Source organism: Osmerus eperlanus, chromosome 20 (genome assembly GCF_963692335.1).
Source record: "Osmerus eperlanus chromosome 20, fOsmEpe2.1, whole genome shotgun sequence".
Taxonomy (NCBI): Eukaryota; Metazoa; Chordata; class Actinopteri; order Osmeriformes; family Osmeridae; genus Osmerus; species Osmerus eperlanus.
The window spans coordinates 2,085,339-2,106,096 of record NC_085037.1 but is presented as its reverse complement, the minus strand read 5'-3'; the positions used below and the strand labels follow the sequence as shown (position 1 = coordinate 2,106,096).

The following is a 20,758-nucleotide window of genomic DNA, read 5'->3' as shown; positions in this document are numbered from 1 at the left end:
CAGATGTTGTGATTTCTACAGACAAAAAAAACACACCCAGCCGACCTCGAACCCCCCCCCCCCCCCTTTTTTTTTAAGAAAAAAAAAGAGAAAGAGAGAATACAGTTTGGACTGAAAATGACAAGAAATGTTGCACTGAAGGAAGAGAATTGGGAGGTGTTGGAGCTGGATGTGACGTGACACTCGGTGGTTGGGCGAAGTGGCGATGAATGACAGAATAGGACGCTTTAGTGACGTTTCAGACAATATTGGGAAGCCGTTCAGGGTGGCTTTAAACGTTTATTAAACTGAAGTCAAATTCTACTTAATTCTAACATTCAGAGTTTTAGCACTATTTAAAAAAGAAGAAGAGTTTATGAATAGATATGGTGGTTGCTATATCCTATGAACTGTAAGCCAACACATACACAGGCCCTGTTCTAGTACACTATCTTCTGATAGAGGCTGCCTGTGTCTATCCATTGTTGAGAAAACCAGTCTGTACACACACACACTCACACACAGCAGTGTGTATCTAGTCTAACCTGTATCTGTGGAGATATAATCCACTTTACCCTCACTGGACTATGAGCGCCTGGCGGTGATGTCATTGTGTGTGTGTGTGTACTTGTATGTGTGTGTGCACAGCTAAGTCAATAACCAGGGGGCTAAAATGGCAGGTACCAACACTAAACCCTCAGAACCGAGTTGGTAACCTCTGCTCTAGTGACATGTCATAGGACACATCTCAACACTATGAAGAGGTCTCCTCTCTGCTCTACTCCCTCCTTGTCTCTTATCTTTCACTCCTATCCTTCAACCAGCAACCTTGATTTAGGAAGCTTGAGATAAGTGATAGCGGTTTTCACCCGCGCGCCTGCATCTCATTGACGCGGATGGGGCAGCAGAGATGAGGAAACGACTTTAGACGATTGAGATCCGCCACTACTGTGGAGTTTGTAGTGTTACTGCTAGTGCCTGTGAATGTGTGCGCGAGTGTTTGAGAGGGGAACTTTCACTGTGGAGCCGCCGTGCTCAAAAAAAGAAACGGGTCGGAGAATCAAAGATAAGGATCAGGAACCGGGTAGTCGAGGCTTGGCCGTTACCTGCGGTCTAAACGCAGTCCACGGTCAAGTCCCTGCGGTAGCTCAACAGATGGGCACTCTGTGCTATGGCCTAGAAAGCCGTACAGAGTGAAGCAGTCCAATAGCTTTTGCTTTGCAATTTGTTTTTAGGTTTATACAGATAAGACGTGTTTTGTTGTTAACGTGTTTCTTTTTTTAAACATGAAAAAAGTATGTGTCAATTGTGTTTGCTTTTTTTGTCGAATGAGTCTTTGATCTCATGCGTTGTACAGGTCATTTTGAATGCAGTCTTGAGTGTCGGTTTCTTATTGAGATGTAGGCCTGTTTGGGTTTGAATGACACATCTAGTTCCTGAGTTTGTTCATGCATGGGCTTGTGTGACTGTTCTATTGCTCTGAGGTCCTTTTTCACCAGGTGAAGAAAAAGCATAATATAAGCCACGACAAAAACGGATTTGACAATGTTTTCAGTTATTTCGCTTTGTTTTTATATGATTATAACCTCCCCTCGCTTGTGTTTTGCACTTTATATTTACTTTTTAAAAATCAAGCCTGTTAAGAATTGGTGTGAACAAGAAAAAGAAACAAAACCGAATATTTGATTTGATCATTAATTGGAGGACAGCACCTTATATGTTATTCATTTATACGTGTGACTTGTTTGACATTGTTTCTATGCGTGTTTTTGTATTTCATCCCCGAGTTTTGTGACTTTACATCTATGCTTCCTTTAAAAACAGATAAATTAAAAGATGCCAACCACTAATGTGAATATATTTTCCTATGCTGACTGTATTAAATGTTGCCGAAGGAAAATGAAAGCATAATAATAATTACTGTTTATTTAATCATTCAAAACGGCCTACCCACTTAATCGCTTTCATTCATCCATTTCAGTGTGTTTTCATTACCACGGGATGGCGTAACACTGCATTTGGTCAAAGAACGTGCGTAGGGCCTACATTAGGACCTATCATAATTTCATATCAACACTAAAGCTTAGCAGAATTATCTAATTTAGGACCACGTGGCTTGCAGTTATTTTGATTTGAGTTTAATGTAGCCTATAGTTATATACAGCAGAATTTGTCTGGTGTTCTTACAAATTCCGTATACATTGTGATTACAACCAAGAAAGCGTTACAATCGACTGTATGGTTCTAATCCAATATCCCTAGCCTATCGTTTTTTGGGGGGCTTATGTGGGCACACGACAGCGGGGGATCAAGGAAGCGCATCATTCCTCGGCCCGGTGCCAAAGGATGGTGTAAACTCGCCCACACACATACTGCTGGCGTCACCGGTCCTTTAAAAATCTAATGAGGCGGAGCGTTCAGCAGAGGGGCATTCTGATTCAGATTTGCGCAGCAACATCAGGCTTGGGTTGATATTCGAGTCAGGGATCTACAGAGTTATCCCGTGTGGAAATAAAATCCCATGGATATATCGAGACCCTGAAATCGGACCCTTTATTAAAAAGGTAAGCCGTCTGTATACATTGGTAGAATGTTTCAAGGTAGAGTATTTTCTTTTGATGATACCGATTTGTCAACAGAAAGGATTTGTTTCCAGCCTGGAATGTTTCCTTTTCAGCGGGTGCGCCGCCGCATCCAGTGCTGGAGCAGCTGCGGATTTGCTGGGAATGTAGCTAGCTAGTTTTAGTAGCCAGCACAGTGTAATCCCGGTTTAGATACTAATGATCACGATATTAATTTGACAGGCGTAAATTGTATGTCATATCCATTGCCTTTTTAGGACGGAGCGCTAGTTGTTTTTTATTTTGACGGATAAAAAGCAAACATCTACTTAGCCTAGCAAGCTAGCTGGGAGGTGGCCAGCTCGCATTCAGCTGTCTTTCAACAAAACCGATTTCAGCAAAACAAATAGCCGAGCCTACAAACAGAATTCACCTTTCCCCCAGAAAACTTCAAGCAAATGTTTATACTCAACTGGAGATTGGGACCCTGATTGGATATATTTAGGTTGCCGATTTTATTTTCCCTGGTTTTAACTAGCTGGCTCTAAAGGGTTGTTTGTATTTTTTTTTTACTGAGACGACTATAGCTAGGTAATGATAGATAACTGGGTAATGTAATGTAACCAGGTGCATCTAGCAACCAACCCACCTTCGCACTTGCAAACCGAAGCGTAGGAGTGCGGAAATGTCTGGGCAGTGGGGTATGTGTTGCCACAGAGACGCCCGGTAGCCCGCAGCTACGGAGAGCCGGTGGTGACCGAGAGTTACCTTTCCAACCCGCACAAGACATTGTTTTGGACTACACGTGTCGGTGTGTCAAATGCAAATGGGGCATACTTTAAAGACACGTCAATCGGTGGTTTGACCGTGGAAACTCTTCGGCCGCCTTTAACCTAATTACTTTTTCTATGGAATAAATTGAGAAGGATCGGCTGTAGCTGTACCATATTAAATTACCTGTATCAGACGAACAGTGATGCAGTTCACGGCACTTCGTACTTTCCATTGTCATCCTATCTGGTCGCTGTTAGGTTTCAGAGGACGGTCAACTTTGGCATCACCGACTCGTATTTCCCAGTGCCACTGGCACTGCAGGTCATACTGGAGGCCCGAGTAGGCTATAGCTATTTACCTTTTCACCAACCACCACCAAACCACTTATTTTATAATGGACACCGCAAGTTCACTTTTTAGCCACCATTTATTCTAAACGAGTAGATGACAGATTTAGCGAATTAGTTGTAGGCTGACATCCGTCACTCCATCGCTCTCCTAACATAAGAACATAGACGTTTTTTGCTCTGGATAAGAGCATCTGCTAAATGACAAAAAACTAATCCTTGACTTTCAGCCTCGGTAACTAGAACGTAAAAAACAGTACAATACTATCACAATCACAAAGTGTACAAACGCATAGGCTAGCACTACCAATATATTAAGTATAAGATTGTTGTTATAAATTGTTTTCATAACTTCCAAGTTGTCATGGTTTTGTGGTTATTGCAAACACGGTACACAATTTCAACACATTTTCCCTCTGTCAGAAAGAAAAGGGAAGTGTTACTCAGCGGTTATAGAACTGAACGGTTCTCTATTCATCCCACCGATACTAATCTCACCAGGGTGAGATTACATAGCCTGATGAGATTAACGTAGAGAGGTGTGGAACAGAACAGGGGTCGGTGAGTGAGAATCGGTGTGCCCACTCAGGGCGGGTGTGTCTGTCAGTGTCGTCGCATTTCACGTCTTTCATCACTGACATAAAACGTCCACACGTTTCTCTCCGGTAACACCATATTAGTCATTCTGTGGACCTAATCTCCCTCTCCACTCCTCTCCTCTGGTGGGTGTCGAGCACAGAGGGGTGTCCCCGATGGTGATGTCATCATGTGTGAATCCTCATCAGATGAACAGCCAGATCATTTCAACTCCTCCACCGCTCTCGCTCTTCTTTGTCTCTAAACATCCAAATCAAAATGTATTTGTATAGCCCTGATTACACGCAAGCATGTCACAGAGGGCTTCACATATACGCCCATAGAACTGCCCCTCAACCAACCTAAACCCTCAAGGATCCCTCAAACATCAAACCTCACTGATTTAACGGAGCGTGCACGGCCGTGTGTGTGGCATTGGTGAGCCTCATCATACGTAAGAGTGAAACTGGTAACCGACAGTGCAAAGTTTCCATTTCCCCACATGGAACAACAAGCAGCAGCAGCATCGTTATTGACTGGGGAATCTTGGGGTTAGCTTCATTCATCTGTAAACGCCTCACAAAGGTCAAAGGTGACGTTCCACCCAGATAACGCAGACGTCAACAACTCCCTCTCGCTGTTTCGTTCTGTCGTGTTGGGTTCGGTTGTATACCGTGTCTGGCTGTCTGGAGTTATTCCTTTTATTATGTAGTTAGACAGACCACAGGGCAGTTTGTGACTGGAGCCAGACATCTTCTGACAGGCCCCATGTCCCAGAGCAGCTGTAAGACATCGCTAAGTGTGCCTGTGTTTGTGTAAGGGACACTTTATTTTCGGTCTCATCCCAGGTTCACACCAGCCATAATGTTCTTTCAAGTTTAACCGTTTCCACGGCAGCCAGGGGGTCACGGGGGTCGAGGGGCTGGAGAGCAGATGGCCTTCACTGCCAGGCCTCTGATTGGCCTGTATGGGTCAGATGGTGCTTTTTGTGATTGGAGTGTGAGATTTGTTACACTTGATCTAATTAGCTACGGGGCCGTGTCACACTTCTCCACGTCTGTGGCCAACCACAGCATTGATCACGTTCCGCGGGACTGCGATTGGTTCAGCTCATGGTCGGCCTGGTCGATTGCGCGCAAGGCAATGCCAACAAAAATGCAATCCTGGATAGACAATAAAGTTGGGTTCTATTCTGTGTCCTGGGTCCCTCGCTGTGGAGGTGTGTCGGATTCACCACCGTGTGTGTAGGATTCTGGAGCCGGCTGTGTCTGTGTAGGATTCTGGAGCCGGCTGTGTGTGTGTAGGATTCTGGAGCTGGCTGTGTGTGTGTAGGATTCTGGAGCTGGCTGTGCGTGTGTAGGATTCTGGAGCCGGCTGTGTGTGTGTAGGATTCTGGAGCCGGCTGTGTGTGTGTAGGATTCTGGAGCCGGCTGTGCGTGTGTAGGATTCTGGACTCGGCACTGTGGAGGAATTTCCTGCCAACTGGAGCAGCTGTGAGGAGAGGAAAGAGGGATAGAAGGAGAGAGGAGAGGAAGGAGAGAGAAAAGGAGAGGAGATGTGAGAGAAAAGGAGTGAAGGGGAGGAAAGGAGTCAGGGAGAGGGAGGGAGGGGTGACAGGAGGGAGAAAGGGAGGACAGGAGAGAGGGAATGAGAGAGAGAGAGGGAGGGGAGGAAAGAGAGAGAGGGAGGGGAGGAGGATAGACAGCCTAGTAGACACCCACGCCTCTGGCCCCCAGACCTCACATCTGGAAGCCATCTCTCCTGCCCCCCCTTTACACACTCCTACCCACACACACACACTCCCACACTCCACTCTGGCCCTGACGGGGCACCCTAGGGGCCAGGAGGGGCGGCGTGGGACCCATGACCTCACTCTCACCTGTGTTTCATTATCAGGCTCTGAGGTCTTATCTGGGTGTAGCTGCAGATGGCTGGAGGGGGCTGGTGGAGCTGACGTGGCCCAGCATGAAGAGCTGATCTCTGGGTGCAGACTCCACTCCGGTCCTGGTGGGACTGGGGCTGGGTGGTGCTATAGGCCCCACTCTGGTGGGACTGGGGCTCTGTTGGGTTTGGTGCCCAGCCTGGAGCTCTGATGTCTGGGTACAGACCAAGCTGATGGTCCTGGGAGATGGAGTCATGCTGGTCACTGTGAAGACTCACTCAGAGCTGTTGGCTGTTTCCTCGACTCCAGGCAAGTCGAGGAAGACTCAAGAAGGAGTCGTCTATAAGACTGATTCATCCAGAAGAAAAACTTGTTTGTGAGGATGATTCGTCTTGAGGAATGAGTCTCCTATAAATTGAATCTTCAGGAATAATGACTCTCTGTCCCATTGTTTTGTGTGAAGAATGGGTCTCCTCATGGGACCATTGTTGTGTATGACTCAGACAGAAGCGGCTTGATTCAAAAGCTTTGTCTTCTGGCCATACATCCAACATTAATAGGTATGGAGGTACGGTGACCATGGAAACCTGATAGGGGGGTGGGGCCAGGGAAGCGGGTGGGGTTACCTGATAGGCCTGTCAATGGACTGTCCTGTTCTCTGCTTTCTTCCCTTTTCAGTGTGATTTGATTGTGAAACGCTTCTTTGTGTGGAGATTAGGCTGGTTCCTATGGCAATGAAGTGGTGGTGAATACAATAGGTGTGTTTGTCTGGAACTAAAGATGAGACAGTATGTTGTGATGATGTCATATCAGAGTACTACTGCTGCATCTCTGCTCCCTTTCTCCCGGTCTCCATCTTTCTCCTATCTACCTCTCTCTCTCTCTCTCGTCTATCTGTCTCTCTCGTCTGTCTGTCTCTCTCTCGTCTATCTGTCTCACTCTCCTCTGACACTGACAGAGTGTGATAAGAGATAAGATATGAAATCCACACTCAGAGACACTGCTCTGCTGAAGTATTCATAAGGGATACACACACAGAGATACACAAGACACGACACACACACATTCTATCCCCGTAGCTAACAGCAAGTGTGGGGGGAACCTGTTGAGCCACATGTATGCAAACCCAGACAAGACCCAGTGTTATCCACCTCCTCATGACCGACGGCCTGGCTGGACTGTCGCTCTGGAGCCCCGGAGCTCTGAGGCACATGTGCTGGAGTCAGGCTGCTCAGACACTGAGCACGTGTTCTAGATCATGTCATCATCATGATATTATGTACTGTTTAAATAATAATAGTTTTTTGATATTGTATTGATGTGGTACACCCCTTTATCCAGAGAAACGTTAGAAAGTGCGTATAGTTGAAGAATAGGTTGAGGGTATTCTAGTTCATGTAATATCATAATAATAGAGTTTGTAACCTAGGTCAAACACAGGAGAAAGTTTAAGCAATGCGAGCAACTAATATTTGCATACTCTTCCAGTTCCTCTTCTCAATTTGGACAGAATCACCCGGAAGGCAACCGTGTCAATGAAAGGAAAATTCTCTGAATTTGTGAAATATCGAAGCTCCATTACCTTTTTATTTTTATTTTCACCAAGGGATTCAGAAAGGGAGATTCTCTGTGTGTAATTTATTTATTTTTATCTTTGGTTTTGTTGCCCACCGGTTGTCATGGTGAGACTTGCCTAACTGCAGTGTTTTATTTTCTCCTCGATACCGATCTCTCTTGGATGCTTCTATGACCCGCTCTCTCCTTGAACATCTGGATAAGGCTACCGAGCAGGCACATGAAAGTCCTAACATTTGGAAGTACCAAGCCTGTGAACCTCAAGGTGTTTATGCTAGGCTGGGCCTGTGGTCTCACTGTCTGAGAGTTACATCCAGTCCTGAGGGATACTGTGTGTTCAAACAGACTCGAAACAAACTTAGATCAAATTCAGAGGATATGTCTCCACTTCCTGTTTAAAGGTCCACACAGGAAGTCTCTCTGAATCTTAAAGGCCATCTACTGAGTCGTGGACAGCGGACTATTGAACATTTCTCGATTCCTGTTTTGACGGGTGACTACAAATGAAAAGTAGCCTCTTAACTCTGGCACAGTTACAGCAATGTTTATTATTGTGCGCTGTCCCTGTTAAATAAACATTACATATATATATTTTTAAACGTGTCCTGAATGTCTCTGGCCAAGACCGTGCCTCAGTCCGTTAAAATGCTGCCTCTCTTCATTCCTTTCCCTGATCCTGAAATGAAAAGATTGGTGACAGCCTAATGGAATAGCATGTTCCTGTTGTCATGTTGTTAGATTAGAGATCACCTTCCTGTGGAAGGGTGGATAAGAGTAAGGGAAGGATGATAATGATTGTAAATGTAAACTGAAGTTATACTTGTGTAATGTTACATGTTTAATTAATGTGTGTGTGTGGGCTGTGAGTTATATAAATAAGAATGACTTCTGTAAGTCCACTGTTGCTTTGGCAATATGAACATTTGTTCTTTCATGCCTCTAAAGCCTATTGTAATTGAATTGAGTTCATTCTCCTAAGTATTAAAGTGGCCCAGGGTCCCTGTCATCTCAGTGTTCATTCATCCTGCAGTGGTGTTGAGCCCAGGTTCATTTGAGTGGTTATGTAACACTCTTATTTCCCCAGCCTCTACCCTCTTGAGCCCCAGTACCAACCCCAGCCTCGCTCCCAGCCTCAGTCTGATTTTGAGAATGTAATTGCGTGTTCATTATACCACGTTGCTGTCTCTCTTCATCTATTTACTCACTGTCTCCCTCCCCCCAGGTGTGCAGAGTCATGGCTGACCTGGAGGTGTACCTGTCTCCCTCCCAGATGGAGGCCCTTCACCTGAGCCCCACCCTCTCCTCCACCTCCTCCACCACCTTCTCCTGCCCCTCCTCGCCCGGCTCCTCCTCCACCTCCTCTGCCTGCTCCGACTGCTCTTGCGACTGCCCCGGCCGGGGGAACCAGGACCTGCCCTCCCAGCTGCAGCATGGCCGGCCCTGCTCCTCCAGCCCCAGCGCCAGCCCTCGCTCCTCCAGTCCCAGCAGCAGCAGCAGCGGAGGGGGCAGCAGCATCAGCAGTGAGGGCCTGAGGGGCGGCAGCCCCCCGCTGGACGCCATCTCTGAAGACGCCCTGGAGCTCGACCTGGCCAGCGACCCCGGAGAGACGGACATCGAGGTCGGGGACACGGCGGCAAAGCTTGCCGGTACTGAGTTGAAGGTCATCGACCCGGAAGTGGCTCTGAAGGTCATAGATCCGGAAGTGACTCTGAAGGTCATAGACCCAGAAGTGGCTCTGAAGGTCGTCGACCTGGAAGTGGCTCTGACAGTCATCGACCCGGAAGTGGCTCTGAAGGTCATCGACCCGGAAATGGCTCTGAAAGCGTGCCAGCAAGTGCTCCAGAAGGTCAAGCTCCTGAAGGGCGAGGTGGATGCGGGGTCAGAGGTCGTGGACAGGTGCAGCCCTCAGCGACGCCCGCTCAACGGGGGCGGGGCCTACCTGGAGCCCTGCGATACCTCCTCCATCAAGGAGGAAGACGAGGAAGAGGAGGAGGGGGAAGGGGGGCGGTACCCGACACCACACTGCGTTGACGTGACCCCCCCACCCGCCCCGCCTCCGGGCCTCTCCCCCTCCCCCTCCTCCTCGTCCAAACAATCCTGGCTCCTCCGCCTGTTCGAGTCCAAGCTCTTCGACGTCTCCATGGCGATCTCCTACCTGTACAAGTCCAAGGAGCCCGGCGTGCAGGCCTACATCGGCAACCGCCTCTTCAGTTTCCCCGACGACCACGTGGACTTCCACCTGCCCCAGCTGCTCAACATGTACGTCCACATGGACGAGGAGGTGAGTGAGGCTATCCGGCCGTACGTGGTCCACCGCTGCCGGGCCAGCATCTCCTTCTCCCTGCAGACGGCCTGGCTCCTGGGGGCCTACTCCTCCGACATGCACATCTCCACCCAGCGCCACTCGCGAGGCACGCGCCTGCGCAAGCTCATCCTCTCCGACGAGCTCAAGCCCCAGGGAGGGGCGGCGCGGGGTGCCACTGGAGCCCAGCCAGGGGGTTCCAGTCCTGGGCTGAGGGACTGCGGTCGGCCCCATCACCACCACCACCATCATCATCACCACCTCCAGAGGCAGGGTGGGGACGCGTCGCCCCCTAGCCCGGCCTCCCCCGCCCTGGGCTGCCCCGGCCCGGCCGAGGCCTCTCTGTCGCCCTCCAGGAGGACCCACCAGAGGTCGAAGTCGGACGCCACGGCAACCGTCTCCCTCGGGGGCAGTCTGAGGAGAACTGGAAGCAACCCCAAGGTGGAGACAGGACACGATGAGGTGAGGAGTGTGTGTGTGTGTGTGTGTGTGTGTGTGCGCGCACGTAAGAAACAGTGACTTTGAGTATGAGAGCTTGTCCTTGTGAGAGAGACACTGTCTGACTGGATGATGGCATACATGTAAAGTAATGCTGCTCTACACCCCTGTTGGCATGTTAGCATCGCTCCCCTGCTAGTTATCAGCCTGCTGGCTCTCTCGCCGCTGTGAACACATCAGACAGGCATCTTTCCGCACCACGCGTCTGCAGTGAAGGGCGGACTCATAAAACGTTTATGACGCCTCTGGATTATGCGTGTTCAGCTCGAAGGTTATCATTAACACGTGTGGCCCTCGCTAGCGACTTTTCAAGCGTCGTCTAGCGACTTCCCGGCCACGCAGTCTTCAGTGAGGACTTTCCACAGCCATGTTGACAGTGGTGGAAAAAGAGGAATGTTCGGTATTAAGATCCATTCTGGATCCCCCTCCCTACATGGTATAGACAATGAGGATTCAAGCATGGGTCTCTCTTTCTGTTTCTGTCTCTCCTTCTGTTTCTCTCTCTCTCTTTCTGTCTCTCTCTGTATCTCTCTCTCTCTCCATTGTTTTCCTTTCTCCTCTCTAGTAGTTGTAACTAAAGATGGAGGAGTGGTGGGGCGTGGCAGCATCTGTTTCTCTCCTCCTCCTCCTCTCTCCCTCTTTGTTGTGTTGTCCTCTGGCTGACGGACAGCCGGCCTCCCCCCCCTTCTGTTCTGGCCAGACGACCCCGCCAGGGCTACAGCTGGCGGTGCAGGCAGGGGGGGGGGGGGCTTTGGAGGGAAGGGGAGGGGTCTTGTCCACCACAACAGACACGGCTGCAGGCTGACTGGGTGGAAAAAGGTGTGTGTGTGTGTGTGTATTTGGAGGGTTTTAGGCTTCTGTGGTGAATCACATGAAAGCCCTGCTGCTAGTCTCTGGATCTGGGCCATGCCAGGAGTGTGGTTTCCCCATGATCGCCTTGTGAAAGAGTACTGAAGGAATGTGTGTGTGTGTGTGTGGGTCTGTCTGTGTGTTCCTCTCCCTCTTTGTCTGAGGGAACTCTTGCAGCTCTCTCATCCACCCAGAGGGAAGCGTTCCATCTCCTGGGAGTAGAGTAGTAACCAAACAAAGATGTAGCCTCTCTCTCTCTCCACCCCCCCCCTCTCTCCCTCTTGATCGCTCTCTCTCTCTCCCTCCCTCTCTCTCTTTCTCTCTCTGGCTGTGTGGCTCTTTCCTCCCCCCCTTGTCTCTCTTCACGTCTATCCCACTGTGTATCTTTCTCCGCCTCTCCCTTTTTCTCACCTCCCTGGTCAGGTCCAGTTGGCTGAGCATTCTGCTGTGCTGGGTGTTTTCTCTCCTTTCTCTGTTTCTCTGTTTCTCTCTCTCTCGATGTCTTGTTCTCTCGCTCTGCCTTGGTCTCTCTCTTACGCTCTCTTTGTCTCTCTCTCTCTCTGTGTCTTAAACTACAGTCTGATAATACTACCTGCCTGCTCTACTTCCCGCATCATAACTCTCTCCTCTTCCCCTCCCCTGTCTCTCTCTCCCTCTATCCCTCCCCCTAGCCTGCACCAAAACTCTCCCTTCTCCTCTCCCCTCTCCCGCTCCCCAGCCTGCACCAAAACTCCCCTCTACTCTGCTCTCCCCTCCCTCTCTGTCTTTGTATCCAGCCTGCACCAAATATCTCCTCTGCTGTAGTTACCACGGTGAAGGTTGGAGACCTGTGTGTGTGTGTGTGTGTGTGTGTGTGTGTTGGAGGCCTGTAAGTGTTTTGTAAACTTGAGTGTGTGTGGGGTAGTGCAGGAGGGCTGAGTGTGTGTTGCAAAACAGCTCTCTGTCAGTAGCCAACAAGTCTCTCTCTCCCCCCTCTCTCTCCCCCCACTCCCCTCTCCCTCCCTCCCTGAAGAGCAGGGAATTAAACAGGACTTGCGTGCTGGTGTGTGTCCAGCTGTGACTCAGTGACCAGATGGTAGTGTGTGAGCAGGGTTACAGTGTGCTTGGCTGGTCTCCTGGTTAGCTCCCCTGGTGTTCCAGCTGCCTGCCTGCCTGCCTTCCTGCGTCTTCTCCCAATGCCCATCGGCCGGTGTCGGTTACTGTCAGTGTTGGTACTCTGTCATTGTCTGCTGGTGTCTGTCAGTTACTCTATTAGTGCCTGTTGTCAATGCCAGTTACTCTGACAACAGTCGCCAAGTAACTGACTGAAAAGCGGTCCAGATGTTAGACTTTGACTGTTGTCTCGGGGCAGGTGAGGCAAGGGGGATATCAGTGCGGCTGGGAAATCAGCTGATAAATCCCTTCCTTATCGGGTGAACAGGACAGTCGACGTGTCACTGTTGCCATGGGAACCGCTCCCTCCTGCCCCGGGGAAAACTTCCAAAGGTGTGTCTCATGTACTGCTGGAGCGGAGCACACTGTGTGTATGTATGTTTGCGTTTGAGAATGTGAGCGTGAGTGTGTGTGTCTGTGTTCTTCTTGGTGCAGTCTAACCTGAACACAGGTATTTTGTAACATTCTCTCTGCCACGTAGCAGCCCACAGTAGAGATTACATTACATTACATTACATTTAGTCATTTAGCACACGCTCTTATCCAGAGCGACTTACAGTAAGTACAGGGACATTCCCCCCAAGGCAAGTAGGGTGAAGTGCCTTGCCCAAGGACACAACGTCATTTGACACGGCCGGGAATCGAACTGGCAACCTTCAGATTACTAGCCCGATTCCCTAACCGCTCAGCCACCTGACTCCCAGATGCTAGTACACATTAGGAACCCTAACCCCACACTGCCACAGGCAGGTAGGATAATGCACTTGAACATGAATTATTTGAAGAAGAAAATAGATGACATGGAGAACGAGGGAACCAAGCATTTTGGTGCAGAGAACTTCTGTCAATGCGCATACGACGATGAACTTGAATATTAAAGACACGACAACGCCAGGTCGCTTGCAGTATTTTTGGTGTATATGTAGCTGTGCAAAGTCCCCTCAAGGATCCCAAAGTTCTGTCTTCAATCTCTCTCTGTGAATGTATTAAGCCTACTGTATCTATCTATCTTCTGCTCTTGGCTGGTTAATGGCTCCGTCTCCCTGCTGATGTTGGAGAAGGAGATGGTTTGCTTGTAAGCAGTTTATCCTTGGTTCAGGTGGCTTTGAATATGCAAACCAGATAAGAACTCGATCTGCACGGGTCACTTCCTGTTGGAGGTCAGTTATTTGACTGCAGAAGAAGAAGGCACAGGAAATGGTTTGGTCCGCTAGGAATACTAACAGGAAATGCAAATGGATCCCAACTAGAGGGAGGGGGTCGGATGTCCCTTTGTTTTGTGACGCAGCAGCCAAGAGCCACTGAGCCTATTTAGGATGTATATTGTTTGAATATGCAGTCATCATCAACAACACCGGGAATGTTTCCCTCTTAAATCTCCAGTGGATCATAGAAGCCAGACTGAGGCTCTTCCTGATTTGCTGTCTGACCTACTTCCAGCAGCTTCTCTGGCTCCTGTGGAGGCTGGAGCAGTGACTAACCCTCTCCACAGACAGGGTCCAAGAGGGTCTTGTCTGATGCGCTGGGCTGTCGCTGCTGCAACACTGCCCCCTTGCCGACAGCACGCAGTACTGCAGGTGGAAAGCGCCACTCGCATCTCCACTGTTGTGCGCTTGATCGGTGTGTGTTTGGGTTTGGATGCGGCCTGACGCTGCGGTGCTTCTGTCCCCCCCCCCCCCCCCCCCCCGCCCCCCCTCCAGCCGGACCGTCTCCGCCCCCAGAGGGAGTTCGTCAAGTCCCTGATGGGCATCGGGAAGCGGCTGGCCACACTGCCCACCAAGGAGCAGAAGACGCAGCGTCTGATCTCGGAGCTGTCGCTGCTCAACCACAAGCTGCCCTCCCGCGTCTGGCTGCCCACCGCCGCCTTCGACCACCACGTGGTGCGCGTCCCACACACCCAGGCTGTGGTGCTCAACTCTAAAGACAAGGTGGGGGAGGACGCACGCACACACACACACACACACACACGCACACCATACACCATACACACACACATACACACACACACGCACACATACACACACCATACACCATACACACACACATACACACACACACACCATACACCATACACACACACATACACACACACACGCACACTATACACCATACACACACACATACACACGCACACCATACACCATACACACACACATACACACGCACACCATACACACACATACACACACACACACACGCACACCATACACCATACACTTACACATACATACATACAGCTCATGGAGCTCAACTCTAAAGACAAGGTGGCGAGGACACACGCACAAACACCCCCCGGAACAGAGATGGTTAGACAGTCATTAACAGACCCGCCTCCCCCAGGCTCCCTACATCATCTACGTGGAGGTGCTGGCGTGCGACAGCTTCGAGACCTCCTGCGTCCCCACCCGCATCCCAGAGGCCCGCATCCGTACGGCCCGCTCGGCCGAGAACCTCCCGGAATGCGCCGGGAGCGTCGGCGGCGGGATCACGGCGGAGCAGCGCGCGTCCAGCTTCTCCACCGTGCCCAACTACGACAACGACGAGGAGGCGTGGGCGCTGGACGACATGGAGGAGCTGCAGGTGGGCCAGGAGGGCGGCGGGGCGGCCTGCGCCAGCGACAACGTCTCCCAGTTCTCCATGGACAGCATCACCAGCCTGGAGAGCAAGGAGCCCGTGTTCATCGCTGCTGGGGATATCAGGTGCGGGAGGGAATCCTGGGTGGGCTCACGCACACACGCACGCAAGGATTGCTTTCTCTCTCTCTTTCTCGCTGTCTGTCTCTGTCATTCACTCCCTCGCTCACGCAGTCTCTTTCTCTCTCTCTCCCTCTTTCGCTCACTCACTCTTTCCTTTTTCTGTCTTTTCCTGTCTTTTCCTGTCTTTTTCTCTCTCTCTCTCTCTCTCTCACTCACTCACTCACTCACTCACTCACTCACACACACACACACACACACACACACACACACACACACACACACACACACACACACACACACACACACACACACACACACGGCTCAGCTCGTTCCAGTAGTATGTGGAAGTCACATGACCGTCCTGTGTTCTAGGCGCCGTTTGTCGGAGAACCTGGCCCACACCCCCACCACGTTCCGCCGAGACCCAGAGGACCCCTCGGCCGTGGTACTGAAGGAACCCTGGCAGGAGAAAGTCAGGTAGGTCACGTGACCAGGCCCAGTCAGGTGACCAGGCCAGGTGATCAGGCCCCCCTCTCGTGTTTAAAGAGTAGTGTTGTCGCTGCTCATCCTCTAATAAAGCTCTCCCCCCCCTCCCCCCTCCCCCCCCCCCCCAGTCGTATCAGGGAGGGCTCCCCCTATGGTCACCTCCCTGCGTGGCGGCTGCTGTCTGTCATAGTGAAGTGTGGAGACGACCTGAGACAGGAGCTGCTCGCCTTCCAGGTGCTCAGCCAGCTACAGGTAGGCCCCGCTGCTCTACCGTCACTCTACTGTCACTCTACTGTGCTCTCAGGCTGTCAGGCTCTGTTCTTGTTTTTATTCTACTGGCCCCAAATATTGTCTATTTTTTACTTCCTTCTCTGCTTTCTTCTTCTGTAATGATCTCCTCCCTCCCTCCCTCCCTCCAGTCTATCTGGCAGCAGGAGAGAGTGCCCCTGTGGATCAAGCCCTACAAGATCCTGGTGGTGTCATCAGACAGCGGCATGATCGAACCCGTGCTGAACGCTGTGTCCTTGCATCAGGTCAGCTGACTGAACACACACACACACTGACTCACACAGCTGATCTCAACATAGTGAGGAGGGGCTGAATGGGGCTTTCATATATGGGATGGGTCGAGCTTAGTGGTTAGAGCATGTGACTATAGTCAAGAGGTTGCAGGTTCAAATCCCTTCCTGTATGTTGCTCCAGATAAAAGTGTCTGCTAAATGAACACATTGTTGGCATGACATCAATAGCGGGAGCGTTTTTCTCTAAATCAAGGCGTTAACGACACGCTTGTTGCTGTGCGGCGCGTTCCCTCAGGTGAGGAAGCAGAGCCAGCTGTCCCTGCTGGACTACTTCCTGCAGGAGCACGGCAGCTACACCACCGAGAACTTCCTGTCCGCCCAGAGGAACTTCGTCCAGAGCTGCGCCGGCTACAGCCTCATCTGCTACCTGCTGCAGGTCAAAGACAGGTCAGCCCCTCATCCCCCCCCCACTCATCCCTCACGTTGGGCTCCGTCTCCTGCCTCTCTCGTCTCTCCTCCGCTCATCCCTCCCTTTTACCCTCCAAATGCGATCTCTCTTGTTCCTCTTCTCTGGGATCCCTGTGCTCCGCATCTCCTCCCTCGCTCGTCTCTGTCCTTCATCCCTCTCCTCCCTCGCTCGTCTCTGTCCTTCATCCCTCTCCTCCCTCGCTCGTCTCTGTCCTTCCTTCATCCCTCTCCTCTCGTCCGCAGACATAACGGGAACATCTTGCTGGACTCGGAAGGCCACATCATCCACATCGACTTTGGCTTCATCCTCTCCAGCTCTCCTCGTAACCTGGGCTTCGAGACCTCCGCCTTCAAGCTCACCAGCGAGTTTGTGGACGTGAGTGTGATGTCAGGGACCTCCTGTCGAAACCAGGCTATCTGCACATGAACCAGGCTATCTGTACATGAACCAGGCTATCTGCACATGAACCAGGCTATCTGTACATGAACCATGCTATCTGTACATGAACCATGCTATCTGTACATGAACCAGGTTATCTGTACATGAACCAGGCTATCTGAGTAAACCAGGCTATCGATACATGAACCAGGCTATCTTTATGTGAACCAGGCTATCTTTATGTGAACCAGGCTATCTATACGTGAACCAGGCTATGTATACATGAACCAGGCTATCTATGAGTGAACCAGGCTATTGATACATGAACCAGGCTATCTTTATGTGAACCAGGCTATCTATGAGTGAACCAGGCTATCTATGAGTGAACCAGTCTATCTATTAGTGAACCAAGCTATCTTTCGTTACTCTCTGTCTCCCGCATCCCCGTGTCTAATTCTCTTGTTCATTCTCCACCTCTCTGCACCCCTTCTCCATGTTATCCCCCTCCACCCCCCCTCTCCTCCTCCCCCCTGCCCCCAGGTGATGGGGGGTCTAGATGGAGACATGTTCCTCTACTACAAGATGCTGATGCTGCAGGGCCTCATCGCTGCCAGGAAGCACATGGAGAAGGTGCTCCAGATAGTGGAGATCATGCAGCAAGGTAAACCTCTCTCCTCCTGTCCTCCCTCCTCTCCTCCCCACTACTCTCTTCTTCCTCCTTTCCTTTCCTCGCCTCTCCTCCCTTCCTCCTGCTCCTTCTCCTCAGCCATGGACTGACGTACACAACTTCCCTGTCCTTCTACGGAAGATGTTGTTGTTGTTGTTGTTGTGGTTGTTATTCAGTGTATTTATAGAATGTTTTTCTCTCTCTCTCTCACACTCCCCCCCCCCCCCCCCCAGGTTCCCACCTGCCGTGTTTCCACGGCTCCAGCACCATACGCCAGCTGAAGGAGCGTTTCCACATGTCCCTGACGGAGGAGCAGCTGCAGGTGCTGGTGGAGCAGATGGTGGACGGCTCCATGCGCTCCATCACCACCAAGCTGTACGACGGCTTCCAGTACTTCACCAACGGCATCATGTGAACACACACACACACACACACAGGCGGAGGACAGAAACACACACACACACACCCTTATGCTAGAAGGAATGGACGGCGCGCGCGCACACACACACGGAGAGGAAAAACATGTTTACACACACGCATGCATGCGTACCCGCGGGTGGAGATGCATGGCTTGCCTCAACAGCACACTTGAAGTCATGCATACACACCCTCACACTACACACCCTGTCTGGAAACTGTGTGTGAGCCCTCCTTCCAGAACCCTATCTTCTCTCCTCCTCAATACACCTAATGAGAAAGTTCCGGAAGGATAAGCAGGGGTTTGGAAACCTCCGGCTGTGAGTGGAGGTATGAAATTGAATATGGGGAGGGGCAACATGTGAATGGGAGGACTCAAGAGAATGTGGGAGGAGCCGAAAGGGGCGCAGCGAATGACCAATGACTGTCATTGGAACTCCTGTGCAACGGTAGCAAGATGGAGACTCCATGAGTTGCACATGCCTAACCAGCTGTACTTGTAAACTTTGTTCCTTGAGAACAGAGACGGGCTCTCAGGAGCCTGGGGAAAAGGCTACTGTGTAGAGTCTGTGGAAGCACAACGTTGAACCGTATCAAGGTTCTCAAAAAGAAAGTTTTTCTTTCTTTGCTCTCAGAGAATGCGTTTGGCAAAGTCATTAACTATGAGCATCCTCGGAGAGAGAGGGAGAGAGAGAGAATGTAAGAAAAGAGACTGTAAACCATCTAATGCGTGATTGTTTATCTATCTTGGTGGCCTAATTCTGTTTCACTAAGGATCAGGTTTAGGCAGTCCAAGTTTTTTGAGTAAACTGGAAGTTTTATGTGAACTAAGACCAACTAACAGCCAAACGTTTGTGTTTTTGCTTTCTAATTTTCAAACCTTCAACGTTGAACCAAAATGACTACCTGTGGTAAAATGACAAACCCGTTGCAACAGATTTATGCAAAAACTCATATTGATGTTCCACTAACGTAAGTCTGTAACCCTTTACTAAGTGTGTATATTAATGCATTATTATAAGTATGCTTATTAATGTTATTACAACAAGCATATGTTTCGTTGATGTGATTTTACATATTTAACGCTCGACAACAACACCCGCCAGCTGGGTGGCGAATGGATTGTAACTCCAGCGAACCGGTAGAGAAGGCTGTCTTGGAGCGGACGATTTGTACATAACGGGAGATGGGATTTTCTCTTACCGTGAGAATCTCTCGGTCTGAAATACCATTCTTTGTATTCAAAAACAGAATGAACTCAGCCCCTGGATATGTGAATGTTTTATATGATACTCTACTAAACCAGTTTTCTTTTGATGTACTTTTGTTATTTTTCGTCAGTCTCCGACACCATCGTGTATGTTCAGTATTGGCTGTTTCTGAAGCTGGCTGCCTGGGTTTTTACTGTTAATCAAGTAGCGGCAGATGCCAGAGTGGCAGATAAACCTACGGAGCTTGGAACCACTAATGACAGGCAGGAAGTGTGTGCTCGTTCCTGCGCTAGTTAGTTAGCTTAGTTATTTAGTGAAGTCGATAGGTGTTCCTGTGAGCAAACTGATGCCTTGAGTCGTACTGAAGGTACAACTGTTTATCAATGCAAATGTTACCGCGACAATGAGGGCGTGCCGGTCATGTTCCCAGGAAGTGCTTTATTAAGGAAGTTTGATCTCTCCTGACCTTTTTAAAAGACATGTCTGTAGTGGGATCCATGAAATGACCTTAACCTTTGACCCCAATTTCCCGAAACTGTCAACCATCGCTGACCCCAATCCTGATTCTAAAGCCTAATCTATCCCACCACACACACACAAAGTATGAGGCTCACATGTATGGGCACAGACCGGAAAGGAAGCCCTGACCTCTGACCCTAGTGGTCACTGGTCACATCCACGCAAGTAAGGTCACATGGTCAGGCCATCTCAAGGGTCCCAACTTGATGACATCATGTTCACATCTTCCATGGCCTTTCATGTCATTCCAAAACTGAATTTAGAATCTATCCATGGTTCTGTAATTCACATTTTAAACTATTCCATGTTACTCCAGAAGTGCATTTATCTGTGTTACACCCCACCCTCTGATTCTCTGCCTCTCATTGGTGAGGGTGTTCTGGTAGAACCAACATCATTGTCCATATATGGTCGTATCTTGGACACCAGATACAGGTCGAATGAGTATATGTCCCTTTTAAAAGGGGAAGATATATTGTTCACGTTATTTTGTACCATTTAGACAACAATCCTTTCCACTTGTCATTGAGGAACTTGCCTGATGTTGTTTTTGGGACCATCCAAACCTTCAGGCCACAGAGACACCCTGAACCAGACTAATGCATGACTCATTCAATAAACTTGACATTTGTTTGTTTTTTTATAAAGTTGTGGCTTTTTTTTTAAACCTCAGAATCAAAATTTCTTACTGGTGGTGGTCAATTGTAACTTCTAGGAACATGTTCTGAATGAGCCTTTATGGACTTTGAATGGAGAAGTTGTGGAGAGCAGACTAGTATCATGAAGACACAGACCTCCAGCTCAGGGCACAGCCTGTCATGTCATGAACCCACGACATCAAACAAAGTTGTACTTTGCGAAGACACACACACTCCAAAGACTCCAGATCCCAGGATAGT

General features: G+C 49.8%; 1 protein-coding gene across 2 annotated transcripts; it reads left to right on the top strand.

Moving 5' to 3' along the window:
• The first annotated feature begins 2,338 nt into the window (after positions 1-2,338).
• Positions 2,339-20,506, top strand: LOC134040621 (phosphatidylinositol 4-kinase beta-like). 2 transcript variants are annotated; one of them, XM_062486608.1, is made up of 12 exons: positions 2,339-2,543; positions 8,917-9,381; positions 9,490-10,458; positions 14,196-14,423; positions 14,836-15,194; positions 15,564-15,668; positions 15,806-15,929; positions 16,097-16,210; positions 16,494-16,645; positions 16,910-17,042; positions 17,586-17,706; positions 17,946-20,506. In XM_062486608.1, exons 2-12 carry the CDS (start codon positions 8,929-8,931, stop codon positions 18,125-18,127), a joined length of 2,940 nt encoding a protein of 979 aa, XP_062342592.1. In that variant the 5' UTR covers positions 2,339-2,543; positions 8,917-8,928; the 3' UTR covers positions 18,128-20,506. The 2 variants fall into 2 exon arrangements, with proteins under 2 accessions (XP_062342592.1, XP_062342591.1); XM_062486607.1 differs by having other exon boundaries at positions 2,348-2,543; positions 8,917-10,458.
• Positions 20,507-20,758: the final 252 nt, after the last annotated feature.